Here is a 25,838-nt window from a genome sequence, read left to right on the forward strand (position 1 = left end):
GTACATTTCTCCAAATGAATATGAGAAGAGTCTTTAGCAGTGAAGAAAAAGAATGTCCTTTTCAATAAACAGTGAAGAGACAACTGAACACACATATAGAAAAACTTGAAATCTGACTCCTACTTACACTGTACACTCACAATCAAAAAAATTTCAGGTGGACTATAAATCATATGTGAAAATAAAATAAAACCTTTATTTTTTTTTTAACCAGAACATGTGGAAAAACCTTTAGAACAATAGATCTTCTATTTTATTAATATATCACTAATGCCACTAGCCTAGTTCAGTCTCTCAACACTCCACACATAGACTACTATTTCTCAAGAATAATTATGAGAAAAAGTATAAATATGAGAGTTGTTCTAAGGTACTGGTTTTCAAGCTTGTTGACCACAACCCACAGAAATACATTTAAATCATCATACATCCAAACAAATACACACTCCTAGATATATCAAAAACAAAAGTTTCATAAAATACTTTTTAGCCTTATCACATAGATATATAAAAAAAGTTTCATGAAACACTTTTTATCCTTAGATATATAAAAAACAAAATAGATACATAAAAACCAAAAGTTTCACAAATCACTTTTTAGCCTTACCACATAAGTTGCATTCTAATATTTTCTTTTTCTTTTTTTCTTTTCCATTACATGTTTTAAATCTGGCTACAGCCCACCAAAACGATTTTGTGAAGCATTTAATGGGAAAGCATCAATCTGAAAAAATGATACTTTGGAAACCACTGAAGAAAGAAACATGACTTCAATCTAGGATGGCATGATAAACTCTTTGGAGAGAATTTTATGCTAGGATTTGTAAGACTTAAAGTAAGGTAGAAGTTACCAGATATAAAGTGACTTGCCCAAGGTCACTTGATTATAATAAGTAGCAAAGCCAGGTCTAAAACTGTGGTTTTTCAATTCTAAGGTTATAATATTCTTGGAACTCAAAGTTCTGTTAAACTTAAAACAGTTTTTCATTAGTACACACACCCACACACACACACAAAGTATAATAAATCTGTCATAAATTAATCTTCATGTACATCTATTTGTACATATAAATATACATATATACACCCACACAATGCTTTATTTTATAATCCACGTGGTAGCAATTACTTATAGAAGAAGTTGATTCATGTTATATTATGCTTAATCAAGAAAACCAATTCTTATTATACCTTTATCAAAAATATTAATGTTTTTCTTTTCCTCCAGAAGCTGATAAATTATATTAACTTTGTATAAAACATTTCCTTAATAAAAGTGACAGAGAAAAATCAATTCTCCCATTTAAATAATATTAATACTATGCCTGCTTCAAAACTAGTTACATTATTGAGTTTGTTAAAAATTTTGAGAGACAAAAGAGTAAAATGACAAGTTCTTTCCATTGCAAAGCTTACATTCTGATAAATACTTGAAACAAAAACAATTCAATTAACATTACAATATATGGCTCATGCCTGTAATCCTAGCACTCTGGGAGGCCCAGGCGGGGCGGACTGCTTGAGGTGAGGAGTTTGAAACCAGCCTGAGGTAGACCCCATCTCTACTAAAAATAGAAAGAAATTAATTGACCAACTAAAAATATATACAAAAATTAGCTGGGCATGGTGGCACATGCCTGTAGTCCCAGCTACTCAGGAGGCTGAGGCAGCAGGATCGCATGAGCCCAGGAGTTTGAGGTTGCTGTGAGCTAGGCTGCATGGTACTCACTCTAGCCTGGGCAACAAAGTGAGGCTCTGTCTCAAAAAAAAAAAAAAAAAAAAATTACAATATAATTGAAAGGTATTAAAATCTTTCATTTGATAATACTGAGAACTCTATCCAACTATCACAGAAATGAGTAGAAATCACTTACGGTTGCATCGTTTTTGCACAAATCGTAATTTGCAAGCTGTTCTGTAAGTTGATAGTCTTATGACATCAAAATTCTGAGCACCTGAAAAAAGCACAAATAAAAATTCTCAACTGGGTTTACCATCTAGTTTCTAAATGCTAGAAAGTGACTCCATTCCACTGCTTTGTCACAGTATACAACATGTCAACTAGGCTTTCCTCTGATAAAACAAAAATAGAGGGTCAATTAAAAAAATTTTTTTAAATGGAGGGAAGAAGAGTTAGGAAACTCCTGCATGCATGCCCCACTGCACAATAGCACTCTGCTGTCACTTTTGCCCATACTATCCTGTTAGCTAGTCTGAGAAAACCTGAGGTAGGAACACTCATGAACACTCATGATGAACTACATACTGGTCAGGGGCCTGTTAGGGACCTGACCACAGAGCTCCATCCCCCCTACCATCTGTGGAAAAATTGTCTTCTATGAAACTTAGGAACCTAGGATGCCCACACAGCACGAGGTGAGCACCGCAGAGGCAAGCGAAGCTTCATCTGTATTTACAGCCGCTCCCAACTACTAGCATCACCGCCTGAGCTCCGCCTTCCTGCCCTCCACTCCCCACAAGCTGTGGAAAAATTGTCTTCCATGAAACCAGTCCCTGGTGCCAAAAAGGTTGGGGACCACTGAACTACATGATTAGGAAAGGGGAGTGGTTGGTATTGTAGGGAACACCCTAGCCTAGAGTCAGAAAAACTACATTCCAGTCCCAGCCTGACCACCAACCAGAGAATACAACTATGGCCATGCTGCCATTTCTGCACAGCCTCAGTCTTCTCATCTATAAAATGAGGGAACTGACCGGCTGCCTCTAAGGTCCCCATCCAGGTCTGTGGCAGCCTGTATTCTAAAAATGGCCAGAGTGACATTTTCAGAGCAGTACTGCATGTGTTTCTAGTACATTATTCCTCTGTATCAAGAACTAGAGATTATTTCCCTCCACTTGAATATGACTGGGACATTGTGACAACCTTAACGCATAGAATACCACAGAAGGCACAGTGTACAACTTCTGAAGACAGATAATAGAAGATGGTACAGCTTGCCTTGCTCTTGGCTCTTCCAGGATGCTTGCTGTGGAAACTACATGCCATATTGTGAGAAAGCCAGACTAGCTAGAGAGGCCACAGACAGAGTCTACCAACCAAAAGACAGCACCCATTGCCAAACACACACATGAGCACACCTTCAAATGATCCTGATTCAAGCCGTGGGCCTCTGAGTCTTCAAGAACTCAGACATCATGAGCAAAGTCAAGATATTAGCACCAGTTGCTATGTTAAGTCCATACCCACAAAATGCATAAACAAAATAAATGATTGTTTAGGGGTAAGTGATATACAGCCATAGTAAATAGACCAAAGCCTAAAATTACATGAGTCTATAAATCACACCTTGTTTTCATTTCAAAATTTGCTGCAAATGAAGTCTCCTTAAATTTTAAGGCCACTTTAGATAGGTCTGGCACCTATTATGAGTTTTTTATTTCATCTATCCATTATAAGATCTGGCAACAACGTTTTACTCAATAAGGGGAAAGTGATCTGGCACAAATTTTCTTCTACCAATATTTACAGGCATCTCTCATTTGTGTTCATTTCATGGTAAAGAGGGGCAGCAGGGGGTTGGGGGTAGGAGGAATTTTTCCAGGTTTTTGGTGAAAGCAATATTTATTAACCAAAAAGTGAATAGGTCTGTTAAGCTCTCTTCAATCGACCTTCATCTTAATCTCAGGAATAAAATTATTTCCTCCATCATCTGGCTTTTGATTATATATAGTATAATCAAATCCCAAGGAAATCAAAGAGACAAATGGAAGGATTTCTTTGTACCTCCTTACATCAGAAGCTTAAAATTCTATGAGAAACACCACTCTATCAACAAAGGAAAACCTTGAGAACTGCACTGAGCCACTTGTTAAAAGCCACTCTCAAAAAAAAAAATAAATAAATAAATATAAAAAGTAAAAAAAAAATTAAAAAAAAGCCACTCTCATAAAACTCCGCAATTATTTCTAACACATTTATTTGAGATATCGCCCTGAAGCTGATTCCCACTAACAGCTTCGTATATTTTGTGTAACTATACTTCCACTAAGGAGGATGCAGTTCTATTTATTAAAATGTTGAAGAAAAATGCAATCTCAGATGAGATTTTATTGCACAGCAAACACCATCTTAGATTTCAGGACAGGAGAACAGTTCTATGCAAATGACAAATGTGGAAGCCAGATCAACTTCCAAATCTTTTTATAAGTAAGGAGATATAAATAATAAATATGAGATAAGTAATAGCCAATATGGCATGTGTGTGGCAATAGGAGAAGGCAGAAGGATATGAAGCTAAATCTGCTGAGTACAATCACAGTGGAAGACTATGATGTCATTCTAAGAGTTAATTAATATCACGTGATCATAAGTATTGCCTGGGCACAATATTAAAATATAGAATTCCAGGCCCCACTCCAGATCTACTTGCTAAATCAAAATTTCTAGACAGAAATCTTTTTTTTTTTTTGAGACAGAGTCTTGCTCTCTTGCCCTGGCTCATCACCATAGCTCACTGCTGCAACCTCAAACTCGTGGGCTCAAGGAATCCTCCTGCCTCAGCCTCCCCAGTAGGTGGGACTACAGGCATGTGCCACCACACCTGGCTAATTTTTTTCTATTTCTAGTAGAGATGGGGTCTTGCTCTTGCTCAGGCTGGTCTCAAACTCCTGACCTCAAGTGATCCTCCTGCCTCAGCCTCCCAGAGTGCTAGGATTACAGGCGTGAGCCACCACACCTGGCCTTGACTCTTTATTTTTAACACGTGCCCCAAGAGACTTTTATAATCAAGCCAGGTTGAGGAAATGCAAGATTTCCCCGCTCAACTAAAAAGTCTGGCTCAGATTTCATCTCATACTCAACTCCAATCAGTCTGGAGTACATATAATTACCCAAATGGGCCAAGCTCACTTATCTCCAGGCCCCTATGAGTACTACTATCCCAACACTCCCTTCACAGGTCATCAGGCTGACTCAGCCTGGACATCACTTCTCCCAGACCCATCCTGGACCCCTGTGTCCTCCCCTTTATAGCTTCTACTATCCCATCATTCCTTGTTTCCATTTCCAGGAAACTAAGTTCCATGAAGGCAGAGGCCATTTTTTGTTGCTGTTGTTCACTATGATATGCCTAAAACTAAGACATAATAAAACTAGCAGTTGAAATATTTACTGAATGAATGAATAAATAAGTGAAAATTATCAAGTTCTGTGTTCCTTGTACAAAAAACTCTGATCCACTTTCCCTCAAAAATATGCCAAGCCAACAGATTAAACTAACTATAGTATATAATTTTGGACACTGGCAAAGACAAGCTGATAGAGAGAGATAATAAAAATAGTGGTGAAGCCACTTCTTTTCCCTGTGTACAACATGTCCATGCTTTTAGCCTCCTTCAGGTAGGACACAGGATTCCAAACTGTGTTCCAGGGAGAGGTCCTCAATAAACCAATGGAAGATGTAACGAAGTAAGTGTATTTTGTTAAAAAGCAATGTAAATGGGGAGAAGGATGAGGAAGAGAAAAAGAAGGAAAAGGGAGATAAGGTTACACATTTAGTAGATGTAAGTATAATAGCATTCTGAATTGCCTGAAAACTCTTACAAGCATTTCTAATAAGAAAAATGTTTTTTTCAAAAGAATATTAGTCCAAATAAGTAACATAAATGACTTTCTTATTTTTTTCTTGACAGTAGGAATAAAAACCCTGAGGAACAGAGATGAAGCCAGAGATCCCATCAGAGAGGAAGGTACAAGCCAAGACCACTGAAGGATGACTACCTCAGTGGGTAAACTAGGAAAAGCAGAGAAAATATTCCAACAAAGGGAAATGGCGGGACATGTGCCCTGGCTCCACCTAGATTTAGATTAAACTTATCTAGATTTAACAGAAAAAAAATAATGGCAAGCAAAGAGAGTGATAACTGAATGGACTGGATTACATGAAAATTGATTATACAAAATAGCAAAATCTAATTTGTGAAGTTAAAAAAGATAACACTAAAAATAGGATATATTTCATAAAGGAGGTACTCTAAAACAGACTAATATTCTTGTATTATTTGAACAAAGTTATAAATATTGATACACTTTAAACTTCATTTTAATTGATGTTAGTATTTCTACATTAACCACAAAAAGAACAGAAAAAGTATACATGCAATTCATAGCCAAGTAGAGGGAAAGAGTGGAAGGGAAAGAAAGCTCAATTCATCTATGCGAACACAAGAAAGAAGAAAAAAAACAAAGGACAAAATTGGAGCACAAAATAAAATGGAAAAAATGAAATATCTGTATTTGTAAAAAAAAAAAAAAAGTTAAGCAGTATAAATTCTTCAGTGACAAGGCAGATTGTCAGATTTAAAAAAAATAATCTAACTTATGCTGTTTATAGGAGACACAAAATAAAACATAAGAATTCAAAAAAATGTAAAGGAAAAGAATAAAAAGATATATACTGTACTATGTATGCTAACCAAAAGAAAGCTAGCAAAGCTTTATTAACATACAACAAAATGGACTTCAAAGCAAAAAAAGCATTACTAGAAAAAGAGAGTAACCATATAATGACAAAAGATTCACTTCCCTAGGCACACATAACATTTTAAAGGTACATGCATCTAAGAACTAAAGCTTCAAAACCTGACTAAACTATACATAAGGAGAAATTTTTAAATCTACGATCAAAGCAGAGATTTTTAACATCTTTCAACAATTAAGATCAAGCAATCAAATCATTAAGGACAAAAAATATTTTAGTAAATATGCAAATATGCAACAAGTTTGATCTAAATAATGCAGAAATCATATACATTATTTTCAAGCACTCAGGGAATATCTGGAAAAACATAAAATGTCAACGAATTCAAAGATTCTAGATCATCCCTCACTCCCTGACCTATAACCCAATTAAGCTACAAGGATTTTTTAATTAAAATATTTATCAGCAAATTTAAAAGGATACTTCTAAATATTCATAATGAAAATCAGAAAACACAGAGAACTCATCATGAAAATAGTAAACATAGGAATGCTTGGGACGCAAAAAAAAAAAAAAAAAAAGACACATACAGGAAACTTAATTCTTAAATGTTTACATTAAAAAAGGTCTGAAAATTGGCCGGGCGCGGTGGCTCACGCTTGTAATCCTAGCACTCTGGGAGGCCGAGGCGGGCGGATTGCTCAAGGTCAGGAGTTCAAAACCAGCCTGAGCGAGACCCCGTCTCTACTATAAAAATAGAAAGAAATTAATTGGCCAACTAATATATATATATATAAAATTAGCCGGGCATGGTGGCTCGTGCCTGTAGTCCCAGCAACTCGGGAGGCTGAGACAGCAGGATTGCTTGAGCCCAGGAGATTGAGGTTGCTGTGAGCTAGGCTGACGCCACGGCACTCACTCTAGCCTAGGCAAGAAAGCGAGACTCTGTCTCAAAAAAAAAAAAAAAAAAAAAAAGGTCTGAAAATAAATGGCCTTAGTAAACCAACATAAATTAGAGGCTGGCCACAGTGGGGCACACCTATAATTCTAATACTCTGGGAGGATGAGGGGGTAAGATTGCTTGAGCTCAGGAGTTCAAGACCAGCCTGAGCAACAAGAGGACCCAACTCTACTAAAAAATAAAAGATTGTTTAAAAAGATTTTTTAAAAAATCTTTTTAAAAAGATTTAAAAAAAAATAAGGTAGGCATCATGGCTCATGCCTGTAGTCCCAGCTACTGGGGATGCTGAGGCAGGAGGATCACTTGAGCCAGGGAGTTTGAGGTTGCAGTGAGCTATGACCATGCCACTGCACTCTACCCAGGGCGACCAAGTGAGACTCTGTCTCAAAAAAAAAAAAAAAGAAATTAGAAAAAGAAAAGCAGAATTGCCTAAATAGAAAATAATAAATGTAATAGCACAAAATAATGAGGTACAAAACAAAGATAGATAGAGAAGACCAATAAAGCCAAAAGTCAGTCTGCTGAAAACACTAGTAAACTTGGTAAACTTTAGAAAAGACAAAATAAAATCAAGTATTTTGTAGAATCAATTGGAGAGCTTTTACTTTAGCATCAGAATTGAGCAATAATGTTCTAACTTGTTATCCTTTATTTCTTAGTGATTTTATATTATGTAAGACTCATAAACAACCAATTTTCATGAACTATACAATTATTTCTAATAGTTTACTCCATTCATCCTTTAATAAATATTTACCGAGTTACTGGGGCTACCATGATAAACAGATATGATCCTTAGTCTCATGGTATTTAGCATCTGCAAGAGAAAATATTAAGCAAGAAAAGAATAACTAATTTCATCACTTTTCTTAATAGGAAATTAAAAGATAACTGTCTAAGGCCAAGGCAGGCAGACTGCTCAAGGTCAGGAGTTTGAAACCAGCCTGAGCAAGAGCGAGACCCCGTCTCTACTATAAATAGAAATTAATTGGCCAAGTAATATATATAGAAAAAATTAGCCAGGCATGGTGGTGCATGCCTGTAGTCCCAGCTACTCAGGAGGCTGAAGCAGTAGGATTGCTTGAGCCCAGGAGATTGAGGTTGCTGTGAGCTAGGCTGACGCCATGGCACTCACTGTAGCTTAGGCAACAAAGCGAGACTCTGTTTCAGAAAAAAAAAAAAAAAAAAAAAAAAAGATAACTGTCTAAAAACATAAAAGGGAGGAGGGAAGGGGAATAAAACAACCTAATGGGTACTATAAACACTATTTGGGTGATAGGCACACCTATAGCCATGACTCAAGCATTACAAAAACGATCCATGTAATCTAAAACATTTGTACCCCCTTAATATTTTGAAATGAAAAAAAAAAAACATAAAGGCCTAAGGATATTATATAAAGATATAATAGTAACACAAAATAAAAAATACAAAGTAAATTACTAAATTACTATGACTGCTTTCATGACACAATGGCAGAGCTGAGTAGCTGTGACAGAGAGCTCATCATATAGCCTGAAAATCCTAACACTTTCTTGCTCTTTAAGAAAAAGATGGCTGGCCCCAGCCACTATATTAACAGAATAAAGGAGAAATACATTCATCTTAAAGGAAGCAGAAAACATCTGAAAAAATTCAATACTCATTCATGATTTAAGAAAATAATGGTAATGATTCCTGGCAAAGTAGGACAGAGAAGATCCTTAACCTTAAAGGGTAGAAAACCTGCAGCAAACATCATTCTTTATAGTGAATTAGAACCATGCCCATTAAAGTCAAAATGACAAGAATGCCTGCTATCCTCCCTACTCTTCAGTATATAATATCTGATGCCCTAACCAATACACTAGGTCAAGAAAAAGATGATTACAAAAGGAAGATTCAAAATCGTCTTCTTTTAAAAATGGTATAGCTACCTACCTAGGTATAAATCTATAAAGTAAGCATCATTAAGACTAAAAAAAGAGTTGAGAAAGATTATTAGATTCTAAATTGACATACTAAAATCAACCCAACACCTAGATAATATATTCAAGTAATAAGGCTGGAAAAAGGCAATTTGGGAATCCATAGAAGGTAATTAATGCTGGGATTTGGGGGTGGTGTTGACAAGAATGAGGGATTGGGGCTTCCAGCAGTAGATATTATCACCACCATTGTAATTCTTCCTGTAAGAAATAGGGGAGATTCAAGAAGCCATATTCAACAAACATCTCCCAGACTGTCTACATGAAGTTAATGTGTCAAAGTAGTAATACTAAAGCAGTAAACCAGTTCTTGGCAGGACTACTTCAAGTATCAACCCTGGTCACTCTCTTTCAATGCCCATGTTTATTTACTTAAAGCACCCCAACCTCTTCTTAGTATCAGGAATTACTGTGTTTATTTATTTGGTTTCCCCTTACCAAAATCTAAATAAGATTTTAGCAAGGGGAAAATGTTGTCTGCTTCCCCTTACTAAAATGAATGAAGTCAAGGACTTCATTTGTTCTACCCTGTAACCCAAGCACCTAGAATAGTGCCTGGAACATAGCAGATCCTCAATAAATGCACTAAAAGCTGGATGGAAAAGACGACCCCCTCTGCTGAGACTGGAAGGGTAGGTAGGAGCAGTCTGTCAGGCAGTAGAGGCAATGGCCTTAGCAAAGGCACAAAGGCATGAAACAACATGATCCATCTATAGGAAAGCCAATTCAGGGTAGCTGGGAACTGACACACAAGGGATGGGATGAAAATTGGGAACTTGTGAAATGCACAAAAAAGGGGCCAGAAGAGCCTTGTTTGACATTCTTAAGAGCTGGGGCTTTCTCATGAAAGTGATGAGAAGCAATTAAAGGGATTTAAGCCAAAAAGTAAATAGATTTATATAGTTCAATCTGGCAGCTAAGCACAGCAGATTTGAGAGGGTCAAGACTGCAAGAAGGGATCAGAAACTTACTACTTTAGTTCAGAAAAGTAACAATGATAAAAAAATTAACAATAAACACAGATAACCATATTAAGTATTTACTATTTGTGTCATGTGCTATGCTAACATTATCTCATTCAATCATCACAATAATTCTGTGAAGTCAGTACTCTTCCCATTGTATGGATGAGGAAACTGAGGCACAGAGAGATTAAGCAAATTTGCCTAAGGTAAGTGAGGGAGCCAAGATCCAAACCCAGCAGCCTAACTGCAGAACCTGGACTCAAAGCCACTGTTGTGTGAGTACAGAGTCAAGACTCATTTATGAGGTAAACTCAGCTTCACTTTGTGATATCTTTGGAGATAGAAGGTGAGGTGGAGGAAAGTAACTCCAAAGTGTCTGACTTGGATGACTAGCAATTAGAAACTCAAAACTAAAAAAGTCATTGAAGATCACCCACTTTGGCTACCTACCCAATGCCAAAATTTCTTCTCTACCATCTCTCTAACAAATGGTTATCCAGCCTATAAATGATAGAATTACACAGATCTGAGTCAAAATATGTCTCCCATTACTATAATGCTACCGATACAAAATATATAGTGAGAGAGTTGGGTTTTCTGAGATTTTATCCACTAATTTTCATACTGTGATATGCAGAATTCTAGAATTCTATAAAGACCTTATAGCAGTTATAGACTGGCCTCTGCCTCCCCTCCCCTGCTCCAGTGAAGCACTATCAATTTTACAATACTCCTGTTAAGGGTCCTTTTAAGATTTCATTTGGAAAAAAAGTACAATGCTTTTAGAAAGTTTCATAATCACTGATCCAGATCAATAACCCTATTTCATGGCAAAGGAATTTGAGGTCCAGCAAATGTGAGTTGGTCAAGGTCACATGTTCAAGCACTCACAGAGCAAAACAATCCGTCAGATACTGGGAACCACCTCACTCCTCTCAGCTACCTTTCTCTCTTTGTTCATATTTTATTTAAGAATATAATTTTTTAACAGATTTAAAATTGTATAGTAAAGTAATATACCAAAGTACATTCCTTCTTTTTATATTTCCGATAGCTCTGGGTCTTGTCCTAACACTTAGTCCTCTCTACCTTAGAATTGGTATCTAGTAGAAGGTAATTTATATAATGTATTAATATTAATTCTTTTTTTTTTTTTTTTTTTTTTTTTTTTGAGACAGAGTCTCACTTTGTTGCCCAGGCTAGAGTGAGTGCCATGGCGTCAGCCTGGCTCACAGCAACCTCAATCTCCGGGGCTCAGCGATCCTACTGCCTCAGCCTCCCGAGTAGCTGGGACTACAGGCATGCGCCACCATGCCCTGCTAATTTTTTGTATATATATTTTTAGTTGGTCAATTAATTTATTTCTATTTTTGGTAGAGACAGGGTCTCGCTCAGGCTGGTTTCGAACTCCTGACCTTGAGCAATCCGCCCGCCTCGGCCTCCCAAAGTGCTAGGATTACAGGCGTGAGCCACCACGCCCGGCCTTAATATTAATTCTTAATCACCACATGCAAGCTCATGGGAACAATGGAGGTATAGCAAGAGGTCTAAGTTGACTGGCATGACTTAAAAGCACAGATATTTTAGGTAACATTCTGCCTTATTTATGCCCTTGCTTAAGAAAGCAATTCAAGTCAATTCAATTAAAATATATGCTTTGGCATAGGATCCTCCAACAGCCTGATTCTTTAACTCCCCCCCCTCAAAGCTTATAACATAAAACTTTTAACTGATTAAAGCTATAACATGATGAGAAAAAAAATATTCTTGCACATGCGAACAAAGATTTCAGAAGCACTCAAGACTCACGCATTTCTATGAACAGCTGTCTCTTCTCTGCCATGGTCTTTCGCTTGTTCCCACTTTCCTCAATCATCCTAGAGACAAAGAAAGATACAATAAACCACTGTATAATCTGACAATTCAACAAAGTGCTAATCATTCTACTACAAGGAGGTACAGGATATCAAGTTGCAAATGCACATTTTAAGATCATATCAGGGCCAGGTGTGGTGGCTCACACCTGTAATCCTAGCACTCTGGGAGGCCAAAGTGGGCAGATTGTTTGAGGTCAGGGTTTCGAAACCAGCCTGAGCAAGAGGGAGATGCCCGTCTCTACTATAAATAGAAAGAAATTAATTGGCCAAGTAATATATATAGAAAAAATTAGCCAGGCATGGTGGCATATGCCTGCAGTCCCAGCTACTCGGGAGGCTGAGGCAGCAGGATCGCTTGAGCCCAGGAGATTGAGGTTGCTGTGAGCTAGGCTGACACCACGGCACTCACGCTAGCCTGGACAACAAAGTGAGATTCTGTTTCAAAAAAGAAAAAAAGACCATATCAGTAAAAATAAACTGGAAGCTTGATCCAGAAAAAGGTAAACCATTGTACTTTTATTTGATAGCTTCTAAAATATTAATAAGTCAATACTTAATTGAGTTTGTATACTTGCTTCTTGTGCTGAAAATATGAGGCTATCTTATTTCTAACTTTATTTTCTCTGCAGAAAAATAGTCCTGGATTAGTTGAGACAGTTTACCATATCATTACTGTTTTATAGATAAACATGCTACTAAATACAATTTAGAAAATAAATATAATGAAAGGCTGCAATAAAGAACATAAGAATGGTTGGCTTATACATTAAAAAATAAATAAAATCTTCTTTCTTTTTTTCTTTTCTTCGAGACAGAGTCTCACTCTGTCACCCAGGCTCAAGTACAGTGGCGCAATCATAGCTCACAGCAGCCTTGAACTCCTGGGCTCAAGGGATCCTCCTGCCTCAGCCTCCCAAGTAGCTGGGACTACAGATGCACACAACCATGCCCGGCTAATTTTTTTTATTTTTTGTAGAGACAGGGTTTCACTATGCTGTCCAAGGCTGGTCTCAAACTCCTGGCCTCAAACAATCCTCCAACTTCATCCTCCCAAAGTGCTGGGACTACAAGTGTGAACCACCATGCTCAGCCCTATTTTTATATTAAAGAAAAAAGGTATTCATCCCCAAACCCAAAGATCTCCTAAATGTAAATTTTCTATCACATAGCCATAGTTTACGTTGACAGACTTAGGCTATGCCTCTGTTAAAACTGCTTACATGCATCGTCTCATTTAATCCTTAGAAAACCCTTTATGCTGGTAATATTATTATTATCTATTATTATCTTCATTTTAGAAATTAGGAAACAGATACCTAGAAAAGAACACTAACCTACTCAAGGGTACACAATTCAAACATGGTAGAGTGTAATCCTAACCCTTAAACTTCTTACATAATTGTTACTTGTAGATACACATTTTCAAATCTCTATGCCTGAAAAGCTAGACCACAAGCCTATTATATGGACCCTACTGATACAAAATTTGTGACAATTTCAGCTGAAGTTTGCCTTACCCTATGAAGAAAAAAATATCTAGACAAAGTGCATAAGTCAAATAATTTCCCTAAGTAGATTAACCTGTTGTAAACCATTCTTAAGTATGATTAAAATGTTATAGATTAAACTGCTGTAAGTCATTCTCAAATATGTTAAAATCACAAATTATATGATGGCCACAAATTATATATCCATTAAAGCAAGATGCCTGGTTATGAAAAGTTTAGTTATAACCTAGAGAAAATTAAAAATGTAAATATATTCCTTAACATTCTGTATTTAGTATTTTATCATTAATACTAGCCTTCTCCTACATCACTGAAATGTTACCAAGTAGGCTTTACCATAAATGATGGTCACTTAATAATTTGCCCCAAGACAAAATAATTTTAAACAGAAAGTCAAAGAAAAAACAAGAAACAGAAAAATCTAATAAAATCTAGATCCTAGAGAAAAAACAGGAGTTGGTACTAGTAGCCTATAATTACAAAGAAAAAAATAATTCAAAAGCTTGCTCCCCCCCAGTCTTGGTCTCTCACTGGGTAATACAAATTTGAAAGTTAAACACAGATTAAAACAGAAAATGTCATATGCCCTTTATAATATACCTGATTTATTATACCTTTCTTCTACTTTTACTATTCCTTTAATTCATTTCTTTCCGAAGTAATTCTTGTCCCTTCTCCAGGGGTAAGAATTCCTGGGGACCCCTAAGTTCTTCATGATAATTTTCTAAATTTTGTTTTTAGTTCCAGATTAATCTTGGAAAAAATTAATATAAATATATCCTGGATCATCTGGACCACCATACTACAAGTACTGCCATGCAATTTGAGGACCCACTCCTGTATGCATAATTACCTGTGGCAAGGTGGCAAGAGATAACCTAAAGCAGTGGTTGGCAAACTACACAAACTATATTACCATGGGCCAGATCTGACCTGTCACCTGTTTCTGCAAATAAAGCCCTACTGGAGCAAAGCCACACCCATTTATTTATGTATTATCTATGGCTGCTTTCATGCTACAATGGTAGACTTCAATAGTAGCAACAGAAAGCATTTGGCCTGCAAAGTCTAAAGTATTTCCTATCTGGTCCTTTAAGAAAAGTTTGCCAACCTGACCTAAAGCAATAGTAATTAATATTAAATATCTACCTATGTCTGGGTACAATTAGGTTAGCATGTCCTCACTATCAAAATGACAACAATCATTCCACACCACCTTGAGTTCCAGTTCTAATACTGGAAGTCTCTCCTTGGGGAAGAGCTTTAATCACTCTAAAATTCATTCTTCACTGCTAAAATGGCATAAAAATTATATATACTTCATTAACCATTCATTGGACAAATATTCATTAAGTAGCTTTTATGTGGCAAGTGCAACTAGAGGTACTGGGAATACTGCAGTGAATGAAAGACAAAGTCCTTGCCTTCATGTAGTTTCCATTCTTGGGAGAGGATTAAATTAGTAATTCATTTAGACAGTGCCTGGGCTGAGCTAAGCACAGATCAAATGGTAGTTGCTATTTTTGTTATTGTTACAATTACTACTACACAAGTAGTTTATAAATGTAGCAGGGAGTATCTCATTTGTAATTAAGGATAGATATTATTTGATTTGATGTATTTTCTTTTAAGAAACTCTTTGGACTTTCTGAAACTAATAAAGCACAAAGTAGACACTTTAGAAATTTAATTATAACTGACAAAATGATGATATCCTGAAATCACACAGACATTATTACAAACTTAAATCCAGCAATAGATAAAGTCTGAACAGACACCTCACCAAAAGAGATATACAGATAGCAGGTAAGCATCAGAAAAGATGTTCAACATCATGTCATCAGAGAATTGCAACTCAAAACAGGCAGATACCAGTGTACACCTGTTAGAATGGCCAAAATCATGAATGCTGACAACAGCAAATGCTGCTGAGGATATAAAGCAATAGAAACTCTCATTCATTGCGGCCGGGAATGAGAAATGGTATAGTCACTTTGGAAGACAGTTTGGCAGTTTCTTTCATAACTAAACATACTCTTACCATACAATCCAGCAATCACATTCCTTGGTATTTACCCAAAGGAGGTGAAAACTTATGTCTACGCAAAACCTGATCATAGATGGTTACAGCAGCTTTATTCATAATTGCCAAAACTTAGAAGCAACCAAGAGGAATGGATAAACTGTGGTATATCCAGACAATGGAATATTATTCAGCACTAAAAAGAAATTCAGCTATCAATTCATGAAAAGATGTGAACTTTAACTGCAATTTAAATGAAAGAAGGCAATCTGAAAAGGCTACATACAGTATAGTTCCAATCATATGACATTCTGGAAAAGGCAAAACTATGGAGATAGTTAAAAGATCAGTGGTTATGAGGGTGGTAGTGGTAGAGTGAGCAGGCAGAACACAGAGTATTCTTAGGGCAGTGAAACTACTCGGTATGATACTATAATGGTGGATACTTGTCATTATAACCTTGCCCAAATGCATAGATTGGACAAGCATGAACCCTGATATAAACTGTGGACTTTCAATGACAATGTTGTATCAAGGTAAGTTCATCAACTGCAACAAACGTACCATTCTGGTGGGGGATGTTGATAATGGGGAGGCTGTGCAAGTGTGTGTACAGGGAGTATATGCAAAAATCTCTGTACCTTCTACTCAATTTTGCTGTGAACCTAAAACTGCTCTAAAATAAAGTCTATTTAAAGAAAAAAATTATCTAGACAGCTTACTAAAATACAAATTAATGGGACCCACCCCACAATTTCTGATTTAGTACATCTACAGTGGACCTGAAAACCTGCATTTGTAATAAGTTCCACTTAGTGATGATGCTGCTGGTCTGGGAACCACACTTTGAGAACCCCCTGGCCTAGTCCTGCTCCTATGCCCTCTTCTGCTTCCCTCATTCCCTTACAGATTTCACCTGACAGCACAACCTCAATAAATTTCTTGCATAAGAATCCCCAACTCAGTTTTTGCTTCTGTTTATGTGGTGAATTACATTAACAGATTTGCGTATGTTGAACCATCCTTGCATCTCTGGGATAAAGCCCACCTGACATGATGGATTATTCTCTTGATAAGCACCTAGATTCGGTTAGCTAGGATTTTGTTGAGAATTTCTGCATCTATATTCATAAAAGATATTGGTCTGTAGTTTTCTTTTTGTTGTTGTTGCATCCTTTCCTGGTTTTGGTATCAGGGTTATGTTGGCTTCATAAAATGTGTTGGGGAGGATTCCATCCTTCTCGATGTTGTGGAATAATTCTACAGGATAGGCACCAGTTCTTTGTAGGTGTGGTAAAATTCAGGTGTGAAACCATCTGTTCCAGGACTTTTCTTTTTAGGAAGGTTTTTTTATTGCTGTTTCAATTTCAGTACTTGATATTGGTCTGTTCAGGAATTCTATTTCTTCCTGGTTGAGCCTAGGGAGACTGTGTGTTTCTAAGAATTTGTCTATTTCATCCACATTTTCCAGTTTGTGTGCATAAAGGTTTTTGTAGTATTCATAAAGTATATCTTTTCTCTCCATGGCATCAGTTGTAATTTCTCCTTTATTGTTCCTGATGGAGCTTATTAGAGATTTTTTCTTTTCTCTTTTAGTTAGTCTAGCCAAAGGCATGTCAATTTTATTTTCTCAAAGAAATTTTTGTTTTATTAAAATTTAGGGTTAGGGTTAGGGTTTATTGTTTATTAAAATAAAACAAAAATGGGGTTGCTCTGTTCTTCTTTTTCCAGCTCTTTGAGTTGATTCATTAGGTTGTCTACTTGTGATCTTTCTGACTTTTGGATATAGGCATTTATGAAATAAACTTTCCTCTTAGGACTGCTTTAGCTGTGTCCCACAGATTTTGATAACTTGTGTCTCCTTTGTCATTGAGTTCAAAGAATCTTCTGATTTCTATCTTGATTTCCTCGTTTATGAAGTAATCGTTCAGCAGAAGGTTGTTTAGTTTCCATGAATTTGTGTAGAAATGAGAGTTTCTGTTAGGGTTGATTTCTACTTTTATTCCACTGTGATCTGAAAAGATACATGGTATCATTTCTATTTTTTTTTAATTTTTTGAGACATGCTTTGTGTCCTAGAATATGGTCAATCTTAGAGAATGTCCCATGAGCTGAGTAGAATGTATATTCAGTGGTTTGGGGGCAGAACATCCTGTAAATGTCAGTCAGGCCCATTTGTTCTAGAGTTCTGTTTAAGTTCATTATTTCTTTGTTAATTTTCTGTTTGGAGGATCTTTCCTGTGCTGTCAGCAGGGTGCTGAAGTCTCTGGCTATTATGGTGTTGTTGTTTATCAATTAGTTTAGAGAGTTTGCTTTATGAATCTGGGTACACCTAAGTTGGGTACATACATATTTAGAATTGTTACATCTTCTTGTTATACTGTACCCTTCACCATTATATAGTGACCTTCTTTGTCTTTCATTACTTTTGTTGATTTAAAAACTAAGTTATCTGAAATCAAAACCACCACACCAACTTTCTTTTGGCTTCCATTTGCTTGAAATATTGTTTTCCATCCCTTTATCTTTAGTCTAAATGCATCCTTGCAGGTTAGATGTGTTTCCTGAAGACAGCAGAGACTTGGCTTGTATTTTTTTATCCATTCAGCCAGCCTATGTCTCTTGAGTGCGGAGTTCAAGCTATTCACATTTATTAAGAGAACTGATAGGTGGGGCAGATTTCTGTTCATTCTGTTGGGTTGAACTTTGTTGCTTTGTTTTCTCTCTTGAGCCATTGTGGTATCTGGCCTTTGATCTTTAGCTTTTGAGTGGTTTTACATTCTTGAGTGTTTATCATGCTGATCTGTGCGTAACACTGTGTGTACTTCTTGGAGGGCTGGTCTTGTCTTGGTGAATTCCCTCAGTCTTTGCTTATATGATCCTCTCAATAGACACAGAAAAAACATTTGACAAAATTCAACACCCTTTTATGATAAGAACGCTTAACAAAATAGGCATAAACGGGGCTTACCTAAAAATGATACAAGCCATATATGGCAAACCCACAGCCGACATCATACTGAATGGGGAAAAATTGAAAGCATTCCCACTTAGAAGTGGAACAAGGCAAGGTTGCCCACTATCTCCACTTCTATTCAACATAGTGCTGGAAGTCCTTGCTGTAGCAATCAGACAAGAAAGCAGAATTAAGGGCGTCCAAATGGGAGCAGAAGAGATCAAATGCTCACTCTTTGCTGATGATATGATATCTAGAAAACCCCAATGATTCAACCAGGAGAGTCCTTGAATTGATAAATGAATTCAGTAAAGTCTCAGGATACAAAATCAATACACACAAATGAGAGGCATTCATATATGTCAATGACAGTCAAACTGAGAACCAAATCAAAGATTTAATTCCCTTCACAATAGCAACAAAGAAAATAAAGTACCTAGGAATATATTTAACTAAGGAGGTAAAAGACCTCTACAGGGAGAACTATGAAACAATGAGGAAGGGAATAGCAGAGGACATAAACAGGTAGAAAACCATACCATGCTTGTGGGTGGGCAGAATCAACATTGTTAAAATGTCTATACTATCCAAAGTGATCTACGGAGTCAATGCAATCCCTATGAAAATACCATCATCATTTTTCACAGATATAGAAAAAATAATTTTATGCTTTGTATGGAACGAGAGAAGACCCCATATAGCAAAAGGAATCCTAGGCAATAAAAACAAAATGGGAAGTATCAATTTACCAGACTTCAAACTATACTACAAGGCTATAGTAATTACAACAGCTTAGTGCTGGCACAAGACCAGACACATTGACCAGTGAAACAGAACAGAGAACCCAGATAAAAAACCATCCTCATATAGCCAACTAATCTTTGACAAAGCAGACAAAAACATACACTGGGGAAAAGAATCCTTCTTCAATAAATGGTGCTAGGAAAACTTGAGAGCCACATGTAGAAGACTGAAACAGGATCCACACTTTTCAGCTCTCACAAAAATCAACTCATGCTGCGTAACAGACTTAAACCTAAGGGGTGAAATTATTAGAATTCTAGAGGAAAATATTGGAAATACTCTTCTAGACATTGGCCTAGGCAAAGAATCTATGAAGAAGATCCCAAAGGCAATTACAGCAACAACAAAAATAAATAAATGAGACCTAATCAAATTAAAAAGCTTCTGCACAGCCAAAGAAACTGTCATGAGAGCAAACAGACAACCTACAGAATGGGAGAAAATTTTTGCAAGCTACGCATCCGATAAAGGGCTAATAACTAGAATCTATTTAGAACTCAGGAAAATCAGCAAGAAAAAATCAAACAACCCTATCAAGAGTGGGCAAAGGACATGAACAGAAACTTTTCAAAAGAAGACAGAATAATGGCCAACAAACATGAAAAAATCTCAACATCTCTAATCATCAGGGAAATGCAAATCAAAACCACAATGAGATATCACTTATCTCCAGTGAGGATGGCCTTTATCAAAAAGTCCCAAAACAATAAATGTTGGTGTGGATGCGGAGAGATAGGAACACTCCTACACTGCTGGTGGGACTGCAAACCAGTTCAACCTCTATGGAAAGCAATATGGAGATACCTTAAAGCAATACAAGTAGATCTACCATTTGATCCAGCAATCTCATTACTGGGCATCTACCCAAAAGAACAAAAGACACTCTATAAAAAAGACATGTGCACTCGAATGCTTATAGCAGCACAATTCATAATTGCAAAGATGTGGAAACAACCCAAGTGCCCATCAATACATGAGTGGATTAATAAAATGTGGTATATGTATATCATGGAGTACTACTCAGCTATAAGAAACAATGGTCACATAGCATCTCTTGTATATTCCTGGATAGAGCTGGAACCCATTCTACTAAGTGAAGTATCCCAAGAATGGAAAAATAAGTACCACATGTACTCACCATCAAATTGGTATTAACTGATCAACACCTAAGTGGACATATAGGAATAACATGTATCGGGCGTCAGGCAGATGGGAGGGGGGAGGAAGGGATGGGTATATACATACATAATGAGTGTGATGCACACCATCTAGGGGATGGACAGGCTTTAAGCTCTGACTCTGGGGGTGGGGGGAGAAGGAGGAGAAAAGGTAACACACATAACCTAAACATTTGTACCCCCATAATATGCTGAAATATAAATAAATAAATAGAATCCCCAACTCAGGCTCTGCTTCTAAAGAACTAAACCTAAAACAGTATGATCAAAATTTTAAAAAGAAAGACATACACACACATGTGTCTTCAATGCTTTGTACAAAGAGAATCTCTGAAAGAATATATGAGAAACTGTTCACAGAGCCGTCTTTCAGACTTAGTGAATTGGGACTGGAAAGTGGGAAGACAGCAGGTGTATCAAACACTAACCATTTTAGACCTTCCTAATATACCTCTCACTTGTTCTCTCACAAACTCCCTTCTGTATCTTCCCTTCATGTCCTTCTATTATATTTCTTTTCTTTTTCTCTTTTTCCCCTCATTCTTCCATGTTCACCATCATCTAGTTTAATTACTACAACCCTACCAGATAGATATCATGCCCATTTTAGAAATGAGGAAACAAAAGCACACGAAAGAAAAATACGTTATTCAAGACTGACAAGTGGCAAAGCTGAGAGATAAGCCAATTCCATCTGATTCCAAAGCCTGTGTATGTTCTTTCCACCATACAGCACTGCTTCCATCTTAAAGCAATATAGCTCCCTGCTCACAAAGCAAATTCCTAAACTACTCTAAGTGAGTTCTGTCATGACACAATCACCTTCAGAGACTTACTTGGTTCTCAACCAAGGCAATTTTGTCTCCATGGGATATCTATATACAGACATTTCTGGTTCTTACAACTGGAAGGGTGCTATTGATATCTAGCAGACAGAGGTCAGAGATGCGGCTAAACATTCTACAATGCACAGGACAGTCTCCCACAACAAAGAATTATCCAGACCAAAATACCAATAGTGCTGAGGTTGAAAACCCTGAGAGAGACTATCTAAAGGAGTTTCAAATACAGTAAAAATTCAAAAGCAGCCAGTATTAAACTTAGCTTGTTCAAAAGAGTTGGCATCTTGAATTCTAAACTAAAGTTCTCTTTAGCCTTAAAACTCACCTGTCACTCAATTTCTGTATCTCAAGTTCATCACTCATCAAATGGACGTGATGTAGATACCTTTGGGAAGCAATGTGGAATAACAAAAAGAATGTGTTTAAGTCGATTAAGCTAAATTTCAAATGCTACCTCCATCACTTGGGCTTTGAATAAATTACTTAACCCTTCTGAGTTTCAGATTCATATGCAAAATCACAAAACTGTGATGATAACAAGTATCTTTCTCATAGGATTGTTGTGAGGACTCACGCCAAATGCCAGAACAATTCCCGGCACATAGTAAGTGTTCCCTAAGGGTTACCAAACCAATGTTTAAAAAAGAAGTTTGTTACTCTGCAGTAGCCATAACACTGACATCATCTGTTGCCCCAGCAGGTGCAGCAGACCCTGCCTTTACTCCATCACGCATACTACTTTTAAGGTATAACTGACCAGTTTCCAATTGCAAGCACCTACATTTTTTGATTGAAGGCAGGCTGTGCTAAAAATCAGACCCAAGTTCTGATTGTGAAAGTAGGTAAATCACAAAGAAGACTGAATTCACAGTCAAGCCAAGATTCTCCCAACCCTATAGGGCAGAAGTGGCTCTCTTCCTCTTGTTACAAGATGGCAGTCTCCTCTGCCCAAAAACTCTGCAAAGGGCTCATCTGAGATGCATCCCTCAAAAGATGCTCACCCTCTTCAAGATATGTCCCTATCTCCCTCACTACATCTAGGCTAATAACTAAGGTCAAGTCTTGGCATTGCCAGAATAGAGAGGTACTGCCCTTACTTTGGATGGAAAGAATTGATTCACCAAAACAGCTGCTGGGCCCGAAGATATGTATTGGCAGGAACTAGAAGAACATACCTGTGAATGGATCTTGAGAGTGCTAAATTTGGGGGCCAAACATAAGGCTGGTAAAGAAAAGTTTATCGATATGGGGTACTCTCCCATGACTCAGGATTTACTGTTCCAAAAACAACATCTGTAGCCAGGCCTAACATGCTGCTGGAATGGGTCATTTAAGCCTGAAATAAATTTTTTAAATGGCGGCTTATAGAAAATGAATTGAAGAGCTGGAACTGCATGGCAGGGTATTAAGGAGTCAAGGGTGCCCCCCATGTCATCTAACCTGTACATTGGACTGACAGCACCTGAGGGCTTTCTCTAACTTCTAGAGCCCATTTTGTTCTCTGCGTGGCAGGCCTAAAATACTACAGATCTACCACCTCTTGAAACAATCTTAACTGATGATCAATGGAGATAGACGGCATATATAATAAATACTCCAGCTATCTCGCTCCCTTAAGGGCTGTAACTCAAAGAGACATGTTTTACATTGGCTCCTAGAGTTTCCTAGTAGGAATAAACTTTAGTTACTCACTCTGGTAACTAGCTGGATAGCAAACCCTTTATTATTTACTGTCTTTGCTATTTTCTCTTTCCTATATCACATCCCACTCTCCTAACTGGTTTTTCCTAGGATAACCTCCCCCCCAAAAAATACTCGCATTCAAATTGTTGTCTGAGAGTTAGCTACTGGGGAACTAAGACATCAAGTCATTTCATTTCAATGAAGTTTATAATTCAGAGTACATAAAATCCAAATTTATGAGATACACATAAACTGAGATTAATATCAATTATTTCCCTACACCTACTAATAGGTGACTCCATGCCAATGTTTTTTGCATATTAATACCATATTTTTGTAATTATGTTTTTAACAGTTCCATACCCAAAAGAATCCCACTAGCACAGATGATTATATGCCCTTGCCATTCTGATATAACCTTGAAGATCAATACTTCCATGAATGTTAGCATATCTCTCTACTTCCTTCCACTTGAACTCCTAGCACTCTGCCTTTCCTTAGCCACATAATCTAGAGATAACCAGTATCATTTCCTTCACATACTAACTCTAATTTCAAGCCCTGCCATTTCCTTCCTCATAATCACTCTCATATCCACCCCTTTTTCCCATTTCAACTGCCAAAATCTTTGTCCACATTAATGCACAAATAAAATCCTATGACCTTGTGATCTCAGGACTCTCCACCTCCTTCCTCCTGCAGTTCATTCTGTGAACATACAGAGAAATACACTAGGTGTATTTATTCCAAACACATCTGATCTTCAGTGGATCTCAATCACCCTACTCAGGAGCTTCATTTCGCCTTAAAGAACCAGGGCATAGCTTTAAAGTATAAAGAAAACCAGAGTCCTAGCTTTGAGAATGTAAGCAAATTTCTTAAATCTAAAAGGGGTTGAAAATGGAAGTTCCTAGAAGAGGCTGTTTAATGTCCTGAACCTCAAGCCAAACTGAATGAATGAGTTTGGAAAGCACAATCCATGAAATAAAAAATTGGCAAGTTGGATTGTATCAAAATTAACTGTTTTGCAAAAGATACTATTAAGCGAATAAAAAGACAGGCCACAGAGTGAAAGAAAATATTTACAAAACACATAATTGATGAATATGTGTTTTGTATATAAATTATATTTAAAAATTCATAAAACTCAATAACAAGAAAACAGCCCAATCAAAAACGATCAAAAGATCTAAACAGATACCTCACCAAAGAAAATATACAGATAGTAAATAAGCATATGAAAAGACATTCAACATAATTTGTTATTAGGAAATAACAAATTAAAACAACAAAGAGAATGGTTAAAATCCAAAAAACTGGCAATATCAAATGCTGACAAGAATGCAAAGCAACAAGAACTCACTAGTTGCTGGTGAGAATGCACAAACAGCCACATTGGAAGGCACCTGGCAGTTTCTTATAATGTGAACCATGGTCTTACCATATAATCCAACAATTACACTGCTAGGTATTTATCCAACTGAGCTGAAATTTTATGTCCACATAAAACCTGCACCTAAATGTTTATACCAGATTTATTCTTAATTGCCAAAAGCTGGAAGCAATAAAAACACTCTTCAGTAGGTAAATGTACAAATAAACTGCAATACTTTCATAAATGGAATATTGTCCAGCAATAAAGAAAATGAAGTATCAAGCCATAAAAAGACATAGAGGAAGTTTAAATGCATATTGATAAGTGAAAAAGGAAAATCTGAAAAGTCTACATACTGTATGATTCCAATTTTATCATCATCTAGAGAAAACTACAGAGATAGCAAAATGATCAGTAGTTGCCAGAGGTTTGGGGGAAGTGGGGAGACTTGAGTAGGTGAAATACACGGAAATTTTTAGGGCAGTAAAACTATTCTGTATGATACTGTAGTGGGTAGATTATGCATTTGTCAACGCTGATAGAACCTGACAACACAATAAATGAACTTTTATGTATGTAAACTTTTTAAAGATCAGAGGATCCTGGAATAAATTGTGGAATGTGACAAAATAATCCAACTACATTACAAGTGTATGAAACAACCTCAATGAAGAGGGTGGGAGATAAGGATGTGGAAGGACTGAGCAACATCAACCAACTGAATATAACTGATACTATAGAATGCCCCATCCAACAATAACAATGTACATTCTTTTCAAGTGCACATGAAACATGCACCAAGAAAGACTATATAATGGGCTATAAACATTAATAAAATCAAAAGAATTAAAATTACACAAACTATGTTATCTGATCACATTGGACTGAAACAAGAATTCACTAAGAGAACAAGATAAATCAATGAAACCAAAAGCTGGTTCTTTAAAAATAATAATAAAACTGGTAAGATGGACAAAGAAAAAAATAGAGAAAGTACAAATTACTTACCAAAATAACTAATGAAAGAGGGGAGGACATTAGTACAGAACCCATGAACATTAAAAGAAATACTATGAACAATTCTATTCTACATATATGTAAATATGACAACTTAGATAAAACTGACCAATTCCTCAAAAACTACAAATTACAAAAACTCTATGAGCTGAAATATTTTTTCCACAAGCTGAAATAGATAACCAGAATAATAAGAAATTGAATTTATAGTTTAGGAGAAAAAAAAAAAACTTTTTGTAAAA

The 25,838-nt window shown here is 36.6% G+C and overlaps 1 protein-coding gene across 12 annotated transcripts in view; it reads right to left on the reverse strand.

The window, feature by feature from the left end:
- Positions 1-25,838, reverse strand: part of DTNB (dystrobrevin beta) — a 247,434-nt gene that overhangs the window by 208,859 nt on the left and 12,737 nt on the right. For 10 of the 12 annotated variants that reach the window (XM_076000601.1, XM_012788139.3, XM_076000609.1 and 7 more), the window contains exons 2-3: positions 12,143-12,210; positions 1,875-1,955 (exon numbers count right to left, since the gene is read on the reverse strand). In XM_076000601.1, the coding sequence (XP_075856716.1) occupies positions 1,875-1,955; positions 12,143-12,209 (148 nt within the window). In that variant the 5' untranslated portion in view covers position 12,210. The remainder of the gene's footprint in view (positions 1-1,874; positions 1,956-12,142; positions 12,211-25,838) is intronic. The other 2 variants (XM_076000603.1, XM_076000602.1) reach the window with 1 other exon arrangement.

Source organism: Microcebus murinus, chromosome 3 (assembly GCF_040939455.1).
Source record: "Microcebus murinus isolate Inina chromosome 3, M.murinus_Inina_mat1.0, whole genome shotgun sequence".
NCBI classification, from domain to species: Eukaryota; Metazoa; Chordata; class Mammalia; order Primates; family Cheirogaleidae; genus Microcebus; species Microcebus murinus.